The sequence below is a fragment of the Anser cygnoides genome, chromosome 3, assembly GCF_040182565.1.
Source record: "Anser cygnoides isolate HZ-2024a breed goose chromosome 3, Taihu_goose_T2T_genome, whole genome shotgun sequence".
Classification (NCBI taxonomy): domain Eukaryota; kingdom Metazoa; phylum Chordata; class Aves; order Anseriformes; family Anatidae; genus Anser; species Anser cygnoides.
In genome coordinates this window covers 74,000,642-74,012,279 of record NC_089875.1, presented here as the reverse complement: position 1 = coordinate 74,012,279, position 11,638 = coordinate 74,000,642, and the positions used below count along the sequence as shown (strand labels likewise).

The 11,638-nt window shown below is 43.3% G+C and overlaps 1 protein-coding gene across 1 annotated transcript in view; it reads left to right on the top strand.

The window, feature by feature from the left end:
- Positions 1-8,874, top strand: part of NR2E1 (nuclear receptor subfamily 2 group E member 1) — a 15,879-nt gene extending 7,005 nt beyond the window's left edge. The window contains exons 5-9 of the mRNA XM_066994437.1: positions 794-940; positions 5,322-5,418; positions 5,810-5,959; positions 6,218-6,323; positions 8,654-8,874. Of these exons, the coding sequence (XP_066850538.1) occupies positions 794-940; positions 5,322-5,418; positions 5,810-5,959; positions 6,218-6,323; positions 8,654-8,816 (663 nt within the window). The 3' untranslated portion in view covers positions 8,817-8,874. The remainder of the gene's footprint in view (positions 1-793; positions 941-5,321; positions 5,419-5,809; positions 5,960-6,217; positions 6,324-8,653) is intronic.
- Positions 8,875-11,638: the final 2,764 nt, after the last annotated feature.

Here is an 11,638-nt window from a genome sequence, read left to right as displayed (position 1 = left end):
CTGTGACATTTCCTAAGCAGCCTGCACGGCCTCAGCTGCACAGGAATGAGCCACCAGGGAATCTTCGTCAAGCCATTTGCAATGACATTTTGCATATTTCCAGCACCTAGAAAATTGGACAGCAGACCACTTAAATAGTTCTGCATTTCCAGTTGGTAGCTTGGTGTCATGAACACGATCATCACATATAGTTTTAAATTATAATTTGAAAAATGCTGAATCAGAAATTATTTAGCTAGTAAACATACTACATGCTTGAAAATGTAACTCCGTTCCAGTCCTGCAAGTGCTGTAGGTGGGTATGGTTAGCTCCATGCATCTGCTTACAGCCTGTTGCAGTCAGGGAGCTAGACAAAGGGTGAGGCTCCACGTGTGCTCACTGCTCTGCTGTGCGACACTGGGCTGCTGAAGCAGCCTCTGAAGCACAGATTATAAAATATAAATCCTTAATCAAACTCACATTCTTGTAACTCTTCCACCAGAGGCTGCCGCTCTGTAACAGGGAAAGGATGACACCGTATTGAATAGTTTTTTCCCTGATGTAGTAATTTCTTTTCCCCTTCAACACCCTCCGGTGAACTGTTCCTGTAGTGCAGCCCATCCACAGACGAGCAGCTCAGAGTGGTGTGGAGGGGGCCCGCTGAAAGCAATGCCATCTGGTTGCAGAACAAGAGAGTGCACATCGTGTATGGGGCACGAGCGTGATTCGCTGAACAGCAGCTGTATGGGAGAGGATGATCAGGCTGCCTTGGTGACATTGTATGATGTTGCTTTATTTTGCTTTTGACATTAGTATCCACACGAAGTCAATGGCACCCCCATGTATCTCTATGAAGTGGCCACCGAATCTGTCTGTGAGTCAGCAGCCAGACTTCTGTTCATGAGCATCAAGTGGGCCAAGAGCGTCCCAGCCTTCTCCACCTTGTCCCTACAAGACCAGGTAAGGCACCTACAGATGGAGTGGCATCAGTCGGGCCTGCCTGATACAGAAGGCTCAGAGCACAGGTTGGGTCCTGAACCTTCAGACCTGGACCTTTATATCTGTCATGGACCTAAACAGCTCTGAAGTTCGGGGCAGAGATCCAGTCTGTCTCTAAAAATAAAACAAAAAACAGAAAACAAACAAAAAAAAAACAGATGCTAATTTAGAAATTACTTGTGGCTCAACTTTTTCTACCATAAAATGGGAGACAATATCTTATTTTCTCAGTGAGATTTGCTTAGTTAAGCATACAGACCAGGATATGAGTGAGGTGATTTCTGAAGATCATTCCCTCCCTCACACCTCTCCTCTCCTCTCCTCTCCTCTCCTCTCCTCTCCTCTCCTCTCCTCTCCTCTCCTCTCCTCTCCTCTCCTCTCCTCTCCTCTCCTCTCCTCTCCTCTCCTCTCCTCTCCTCTCCTCTCCTCTCCTCTCCTCTCCTCTCCTCTCCTCTCCTCTCCTCTCCTCTCCTCTCCTCTCCTCTCCACATAATTTTTCACCTAGTCAACATTTTTTTCTTGTTCACGTTGGTTTCAGTGAACTTACATTACAATTACTCCAATATAGTGGAAGCAAAATTTGGCCAGCCCCCAATATTTTTCACTGTTAATTAAAATCTTCCCTAATTTGTCTTGTTTTCCTCTATGACAATTTGCCTTTGCCTCAAGTAAATCACATGTGAACCGTATGAGCTGAAGCAATTTCTTAATGACTTGATTCTTGATGAGGACTCTGTGTGCCTTGTAAAACGCACTAATTTTAAAAAAGTAATCAGATAATTACAAAATGGAAGGGGGGAAATCTACGCAAAGCTCCAATCAAAAAAAAAAGATACCTAACACTTTGATACGGCTGAGCTAATTTCACAAAATGGTAACTAGAGATGTTGTGCCTTAGGTGTCACATACACCAGTCATCAGAGGAACCAGTTAGGTTCCAGGGGGGAAGGTTGTGGTTCATATGCAAATACAGATTCTGAACAGAAGGAAAGAACTTCTTAGGAAACCAAGAGGGGTTTCTAACTAAGGCATAAGGTATATTGAACAGTCCTTTTTCTAGCACCAGACCCCCATTTTGAAATCCCTGTCATTAGGGTAGACAAACGAGGACAGATTAGACTCCACTCAGCTCCAGCTGAGGGGAGGGATGGGGTAGGCCCAGGGGTTACACAGGCCTTAGGCAGCCACCTTTAGGAAGGCAGCAGCCCCAGATCAGCACGCTGCTTTCTACTGCTGTCTCCCGCTGCTGTTGCTCCTATGAAGCGCCGGATCTGCCACGTGAAGCAGCTGAAGAAACAGGCCCCGACATCAAGAAGAAGCAGCCAGGGTGCTGCTTCAGCAGGGCCTCTGGGCACGGGAAGGGGCCGGATCCATCTCTAGGCCAGCCATGTCCACAGCAACCAACAGTGTCCACAGGAAGCTGAAGAAGCAAAGGAGGAGGCCTCATTCAGCATAATAAGGATGCATTTCCCAAAAGTCACCTCTGTTTGTGTGGAGAGCAGGGAGACAGCAGGATTTGGGAGCACGAGAAGTCTCCACTGCACGTGACAAATGCACCTCAAAGAGCAAGGCCTGCTCACCTGCCATAGATAGCAGAGTGCTCCCCTTGTCTTTAAGTGACCCACTGCCTGGTCCACTTCCAGGGGCTCCCCTTAGTGAATTACTCACATGTTAAAATCCCAGCCTCTCCTCAACATCACCTTTACTCACTGGACCTCACCGCTAGCCGACTTTCGGAGCTGCTCTGCTCTGAAGCTCTGACACGGGCCTTTTTCCACGTGATTCCCCCGTCACATTCAGGAGAGCTGGAGAAGAAACAACTCTGATTTTAATCACCTTATTTCGTGAATAATCAGACAGTTGATTTTTATAACACTGCCACTGCACTATTTAATTTGACAATGGCCCAGCTGTAAACGTCTGAATTTCTCTTTTTGTATCCCTGACATCTGCTCGAGTAGAGCCTAAAAACCTTCTCCTGGATTTTGCTTTTGTTTCGTGCTCTTCTGAAAAGGCAAGGACATTGTGATTCCAGGACTCTGTTTCGTCTCAAAGGCAAGGAAATAAGCAGAAGCCAATTTGCTGACAAAACACAAGCCTGCGGATGGCTGTGTCGCTCCCGCACACCTGCCCAGCCTGTCCCTCAGAGAGGTTGGCCCAATGCAAGTCACCGAGAGAAGGTCACGACAACAGGATGGGATTGATTTAGGAGCAAAAACCGGTCCTTCAGAAAGCCTGGTATTTCTCGTTTCTTTGAAGAAGGAGGGCTGAGTATGACTTCAGCATGAATTATTTTAATTGGTGGTTTTACAGACTTATGCATAGGCATGAAGAAAGCTTCAGCTATTGGGACAGTCTCTTATTTCTAAAGTCCTCTGACTTTAAACGCCTGGGGAGAAAGAACATATGAAATTGATATCTTCCAGGAACCACCATTCCCTACCATTGTATCTGCATGAATGAATGACAAAAAAAGTTTTACAAAAGCAAATGAAAGGTTGGCAAATCATTTCCTATGTCATCCAGAAACCTGTATATCCGTCAGGATTATCTGGAGGAGGGGAAGACTTGCAGGCAGGTTCAGCTGCTCTCAGACCAGAGCTGAGGCTGGTGTTGTGCCTGGACTCCCCCCACATTTCCTACAAAAATCTGGGCAGCTTCTAGTGTTGTAAAATCCAATTAAATTATTTCAAACAGTAATTACATGTAAACAGAGACAGAAATACTTTCCTGTCACAATTTCCTTAGCCAAGTTATGCAGAAGTTCTGCAAAGCACATAGCACAAAAAGGCACAAAACGGGCATAAGCCTGTAGCGATGAGACTCTGAGAGCTCTTCCATTTTGATCAGAACAGGGTGGTTTAAAAGTCTTAATACTGTTAGGTGCTAGCACATGGATAAAGGATTCAGTTTTAGTGCATGCTTTCTCTGCCATCGATATCTTCCTTATATCTGATTCCAAGGAGATAATAATTCATTTGGTATGATGTGGTTTTATTTTTATTTTTTTAGTTTGTTCTTCCTTTTTCATAACCTTTCTAACATACCCTCCTTCCTATCTTCCTAAGATGAGAAGCTGCTGATACTTTCAGGGGCCACAGAAATATTAATGTGGTTTGCTTTTTTGCTGCATGTTCTGTGCAATCTGTTTTCACTGCATGGAGCCACCAGATGACCCCCTTGTGAGTCCGTTACAATTCTCAGCCCTCGAAATCTCTCCCACCCTACCAAGAAATGTGATGTCCCAGCAATCTGTATGCACCACAGCATGTCCTTTAGGCTGGGCCAGGGAACTAATGAATTTCAGCTGAACTGGAGCCCTCCAAACCCCTCCTAAGAGCTGATCCGGGCCAGCAATCCATAGATGCTCTCAAGACTAAATATTTCTGTCCTGGCTCTGCATTATCAGGAGTCATGTCTCCTCAGATGCACCAGTGCCTCTCCACGGAAATCAATGGCATTGCTTCCAAAAAAAGCACATCATCCATAAAGCCAGACGATGCACAAAAATTGCAGAGGACTAGCAGTGCTGTCAGCTTAGCTGCTGCTGGCATGCTAAGTTCAGAGCCCACTGTCTAGGTGACTTCACTTTGTGCTGTTAGGAAGAGCTGAAAACACGAGGCATGTTGCTGTATTTAAGTTTCTCCTCCCTCTGTCGAAGGCTTCCCCAGCCCTGCTTCTCAGGCTCTCCGAAAGGAAACAGCTTTGACTGACTAGAATTTCTGAGTCATTTTAGGCAAAAAGCAGGAAAATAGGTGGCACTGAGAAACTGTACGTGTGTGTAGATGCTATGCTTGAAAGAGCTGAAGACTTCCTTAGTAAGGAAGGGGTTAAACATACATATGTGATCTATAGCAGTGTTCCTTACCCCGTGATGCAATTCCAGGCTTTTCTTCAGAAATCCTGCCTTCACGAAGGAAAGGAGGGTAGTCCCTAGAGAGCAATAGGAAAGCACCCTTCCAACTTGCTCTAGGACAGCCCTACATGGCCACGGAGAGGAGAGTCCATGCTGATAGGAGTCAGGCTGAAAAACATAGGCAAGTGCTCCTGTTATGTGTGAGCTCTTTGGGGCAGGAGCTCTCACTCCCCTTTCTCTTTCTGCTCCCTTTTGGTGTCCAACACAGTGCACAGGGAGCCAACACCAAGTGTTTTGCTACAATGCATGGACTTATTTCTAGACACCTTCTCAAAAAGCTAAGAGAAGAGCTAATGAATTCTGTGGGGAAAATACCATGACAAGCATTTAAAGTAGTTTTTAAAATAACAGAAATTTACATATTTAAATTGTTTATAAATCTATAAATTATACACTATGTTATATTGTACATCTATTGTATGACAGCTGATGCTTTTGGAAGATGCTTGGAGAGAACTGTTTGTTCTAGGAATAGCACAATGGGCCATTCCAGTTGATGCTAACACTCTACTGGCTGTATCTGGTAAGAATTGCACAATTTAATGACTTTGTTACAAAAATTACCATAAAAATACATTACTGAAAAAAGACCAACATGTAAAGAATAACAAATTCCTACTGAACAATGGAGCATACCTGTCATTTATAAATCTATATTTAAATGCAAATAATGTTGTTTTGTTGTATTCATGACTGCTTGCATTGTCATTTAAATGCAAATTACTGTGTTTGTTATCATCCAAGAGAAGATTTTATATTAACTTTCATACAATATAGTCAGTTTACATGGAACCAGATAGACAAGTGTGACAATAGAATGGATATTGATACACAGGATTTTGTCAGAAATCAATATAAAATAAAGCAAATGCCTTTAATATTATTTATTTCATCTGTTTCTGTTTCTCTTTCAGGCATGAACGGTGACAATACAGATTCTCAGAAGCTGAATAAAATTATTTCAGAAATACAGGCTTTACAGGAGGTTGTGGCTAGATTTAGACAACTCCGGCTAGATGCTACTGAATTTGCCTGTCTCAAATGCATTGTCACTTTTAAAGCTGGTAAGCAGAAATAATCTCTTGCTAGTCTGTCCTGATAGCTTTGAGGCTGCTACTTTAAAGCCAAAATTATGTTTTAAACCAGACGTAGCACTGCATCATCCAACAGGTCTCCTGGAATCAAATTCCAGTAGTAAGTGCCATATTTTTAAAGGCTGACAATGGAGTGCTGGGGGACTAATGGGAATGCTTAAGTCCCACGGATAGCATCAGCTGAACTGTTTTGACCCACGCTGAACTAGTAACTGATCTGCTTTCCAGTGCCGACACACAGTGGCTCTGAGCTGAGGAGCTTCCGAAACGCTGCCGCGATAGCCGCCCTCCAGGACGAAGCCCAGCTCACCCTGAACAGCTACATTCACACCAGGTAGGTGAGCAGCGCCTCCTTTGAGTCCTTCCTGCAGGCGTAGGGGCTAAATCCTACTCTGGCTGTAGCGAAGGTGACATTTCCACTGACTGCCGTGGGGACCAGGCTTTTACAGCCAGTACAAATTGACTTCCAGCCTGCTGGGATTTGGCATTTCCCAATGAAATGAGGAAGATGGGATTTATTCAGACAAATGGAAAACGGTAAAAGGCGGTATCTTCCTTTGTGAAGTGATACTGCTGTGGAGCATTTTGCGTTTCAGAAGGCTAGGTTTTCTCTACATTTTATTCTATTAAGCAATGCCAATAGTGACACTCAACATCTCACCCCGCAGCAGTGTAAGTGCTTTTCACCCAAGATCTCCAACGCTCTTCCCCATGTCATTTCCCCCATTTTGTAGACAAGGAAATTGAGACAGGAGGAAGCTAAATAGCTCTTCTGAGATGCTATCCAAAGTCTGTGTTCGGGTTGAACTGAAAAACCCACAACTTGTGAATCCTATTTTTGTGCCAGAGCAGGGTGATGAGAATCATTGTTTTAGGAAGAAAAGATTACCTGTCTCATCCAGTATAAGTCTCATTGGGTACAGAAATCTTAGAAATTGCTGTAAAAGTTGCAGCTGTCATCCCATGAAGTATATGGAGGTAAACTCGGGAATGGGTGAAATATACTGTGCAAAATGCAAACCCATGCTCTGTAACAGCTGGCTGAGAACAGGCTAGCAGCCTCCTGCTATGGACCACTTTGGAGTCGGGGGACAGCAGAGAGGCCAGAAGAATGCACCTAACGCCTTCTGCACCAGCTGCTTGGGCGGTTCAGGACTGGGGAGAGCTGTGAGAGGTCTTGGGAAGTCCATGCCTCAGTCCGTTAGCTGCAGTGGAGCTCCATGAGGCTAACACAGTGGCAGGTGGAATGGTGAAGAGGCAGCTTTTTGCCATCTTTTCCTTCTGAAACTTTGATCTCCTCTAATAGCTATAGCAGAAGCCAACTCCACATCAGAGATTAGGCAGCAGTGGTCTTTGAAGCACTTCTGTTTGGACTAAAGGCAATGGCCTGCCCTGGGGACATGAGCAAAAAGGCAAATACTGTCCAGTTATGGCTAGTTCAAAGCAAAAAGAATAACCACCGCATAGCTACCTGTTCCCTTTCTCATGGGAAGCCTTTCCAATGAAGATTGCTCCCTGGAGACTCAGTGGGCCAGGGCTTCTTGGAGAGAAAAGTCAGGGAAAGATGGTTTTCACATTTTTTTACATAGTCACATTTTTCATTCCAGGCATGTCAACTTTTCCATCCCATTTCTGCATCACTGGAAATATTTAACTACTGGCCTGAAGAGTATCTTTGGTAAAAGATAACCTTTCTCAAAGAAACAAATGCAGTGAAAGGCTGCCTATATTCTGAGCAAAACCTAGCTGTGTAAACCAAGTCTAACAAGCTCAAACTCCCATTTCAGGGTATCAAAGTTTAGGCAGCTTTTCTAGAAAGGGAGAAACCCTGGCTCCACTAACAGAACTGTCGCACTGACTCCAATGGGATAAGGTTTTCAGCTCGTGTTTCATCCTCAGTCTTGAATTTACCATCCTGTCAGTGTGACAGTAGTATCAGCCTCTTGATCTCGGTGGAGTCACTCTCAGTAGGACACGAGGGAGGGCCAGCTGGGGGAGCAGGATGTTTCTCCATGACCTGTTCCTTCTTTTAGGGAGACCACTACAATGCAGAGGCTTGAGAATCACACTGACGTAAAGTCAGTGTAAGCACAACTAGACTCCATACCCTGTGTTGTGTTGGTTTCAAAAGCTGGGAGAAAGAATGGAAAATCTTATTACGCAAATACATTACCTGGGGACAAAACACAGCTTCTTTAATCAAAAAATTTCTTTCTAAATGTCAATTGTTATTAAATGTGTAAGGCAACCAGAAGGAGGCAAAATGATTACCATGACAATCCGGCTAGGTTTAAATTGCACTTTAAATGACAGGGTATTTATTATAGGTCAAGCTCTTCCCTGAACTGCATCAAGAACATAGTTGTTGTGTGAGAGACAAACCAGGGCAGATCCTGCCTCTGTATTGCTTCTGCTCTGAGGGAATAAACAAAGGAGCTAATCAAAACTCAGAAACCTTGGTCTATATTCTGCTAACCTCCATTAAGAGAGTTTTCCTTGGGGTCAGCCTTCTGGCTCATGTGAGTACAAAATAGGGTTTTAGCACAGGTAGCGCCCATCTGTGCAATTTGCTGGATGTTGTTTTTTTCTACAAAGTAAAAGATTTTATTTGGAAAAAATATCTAAAAACTTCAATAACACTTTTTTCCTCTCTCTGTTTCCCAGGTACCCCACACAACCCTGTCGTTTTGGAAAACTTTTATTGCTTTTACCAGCTTTACGTTCGATTAGTCCATCTACAATAGAAGAAGTGTTTTTCAAAAAGACCATTGGGAATGTACCAATTACAAGACTGCTTTCAGATATGTACAAATCCAGTGACATATAAATTACCTTAAAATAAACAATCAGGACGGACAGTTTGAGAAGAACTTTTATCTATGGAGAATAAGCCTCAACTAACAAAATCTACAGGAAGCATAAGCCTGGGAATGTTTAGCCTTTAAACTCATTGACAAAAAATACCCCAGTAGATATGATTCTGCTGCTCTGAACACAGCGATTTAGATCATGGAGAGACAGCTTTGTTCTACAGAAAAAGTGAAAGTGGTTGGAATTTGGCTGCTTTTCCTGTGAGTACAGGATGGAGGCAATTCAGATGCCAGTCATAGTTAACAAAGACTCCGCTATTCTCTCATTTAACTGGCAGATCCGAGACAAAATGTGAAAGAAGGTACTTTAGTTTGTTCGGTATTTGGAACTGGGTGACCAAACTTGGCTTCTGTTGTAACGCGAGATGTGGTGGCCTTCAGAACTGTTTTAAAAGTAGCCTATGTTGGTAAAATGTTTTAATACGGTAGGCAACGTTTAAGACCAGGTTACCAAAACATTGCTTCTGCTCTAATACATCATGAAGTGGCCTTCAGAACTGATTAAAAAGTAGCTTATGACAGCAGTTCCATTCTTCCTGCAAAATGAGCTGGTGATCCTTGACGCAGCGTCACCGGACGTTGTTTGGTTAACATCTCAAGACAGAAGAGCTTTACACACCTCCTCCCCGACCTTCCCTTCTTCTTACACACACAAGCACCCACCCAAACACACCCCCGAAAAAAAGTCCGAGTCAAGAAAGGAAGACTAAAACAGCAAAACCAAATCCAATGGAGATGACCGCTTCAGTGACCTGCTGGCTGTCCCGTTGGCACAGTGCTGAAACCAAAGGCAACGGTGGCCAAACTCTTTGTCAATGAGATGTGCAGAGAAGTGAAATGACTCTAAAGAAATCAACGGAAGGGATTTTATTTCAAAGAAATAAAGGTGGTTGACTGATACAATGCTAACAATTTCCCAAAGTCTCCAATGCCTTCTTAGAAAACTCCAGGTTCTAATTTTGAAGCCTTGTTCGCCTACACCCTCTCACACACAAAAACATTATAAGCTGCTTATTTGATGTATGAAACATGTAGGAAAAACATTTAAAGATAGCTGCTGTACTTTTCAAAATTTGATTTGTTATTAGAAACTAGCACTGAGAAAAATCAGCACTTGGACTATCATAGAATGAGTAAAACTTTTCCTGTACAAAGTGGATTAACTGATTTGTGAAGTTAAAAAGTTGTACTCATTGTATTTACAAAGAATAAAAATATATTGAATTTAAATTACTTTCCACTGCTCTTTTAATGCTTATCCTTTTATTTCTGGATTAGTTTCTTCGACTGCACTCTGCTTACCAGGGAACAGAAATAATCTCTACTAAAGTGAGTTGCCTCGGATGCTGTGGAGTGTCTATCATCAGAGGTTTTAAAGATGAGGTTAGACAAACTTTAAAGGAACAACTTAGCTACAGGTGACCCTGCCTTGGGACAAAGGGATTTTGATGTCCTGCACAAAGATGCTTTCTGTATTTCATACACATTTACTGCAAGGTTTCTAACATTTCCTTCTCAAGGAGCTGACACAGAGCTTTTTCTGGCACATAATTCTAAACAGATTCGATGTCTAACCTAGTATGTCTTCTGTTCCGTTATTTAGTATTGAGTTATTCAGTTTTTGGTATCTGTGAGTTGTGCATCTCACAATGGGTGATGAGTACAAAAACACTGCTTCAATTAAAAAGATTCTGAAGTTTTATTAAGGTGTCCAGTTATATTTCAAACCAAAGAAAGGGGTAAGCAACTCCCTGGGCTCAGGAAGAAGCTGGCAACAGAAAGAAAATAAAACATATTGTTCATAAGGCAGTGAGTGACCGAAGAGTACGGACGTTAAAGTGACAAGTGGAAATGTACAGGCTATATCCATGGCTCATTGTTTGTTGGTGTCAAGGAACACAGACCACGAGTGAAATCCTAGCTCCACGGACTCCAAGCACAAAACTCCTGTTTTAGAGGTCGAAGTTTTCACCCCATCTCTCTTCCACTTGCTCAGTCCGACAGGTCTCACCTTCCGTTCTTTCCAAGACAGCGGGACCATTAAGTATGCGAGACCAGTCTTTTGATGAGTCAGGTGAGATAAAGCATGGACTACAGGACTTTGAGACACCTTCTATACAAACCAGCATGGAGTGCTTGAGAACGTGTTTACCATAGGGTGTGGTGAATTTGATCTTAAAAAGAAACCAACGCTTGATGATGAGTTCTTACTGCATTGATAACTTACTGGGCTTCAACTGTTTTCTGCTCTACACTAAAGAGAAAACATTTGTGGCTTCCCACCCTCGTGATAATTCAGTTTATGAGCTTTAACTTGGTTGCAAATCAGGCAGGGCAATGGGTGCACACCCCTCTCTCATCTTAGTAGGACCCAGCCCATCTGCACAGCAGACTCAAGCTTGGAATCATGCCCAGACGCCTGTAGTTTAGGCACGGCTGATCTCAGACCAGGTCTTCCTCCCAGAACTACAGACTGCACAGCAGCAGAACCAGTTATGCTATACCAGATTTAGGGTCTCTGGTTAGCCTTGAAAGACTGAAGCCCAGGTGAACTCCCAGAAGCCAGTGCAGATGTTCACTGAATCCCAGATCCTGTCACACTCAGAGGTTAACGCTGCCAACTTCTCACTGCACTTCAGAAATATGAAAAGGAGAATCTACTTTGACATCAAGTATGCGTTTTTTTTTCCCCCTCTTTAGCTTAATTCCTTTTTCCACAGCAGATGATACAGGTTGTGTCATCATCTTTCAGGCATATGACAGGACACTTACTTTGATT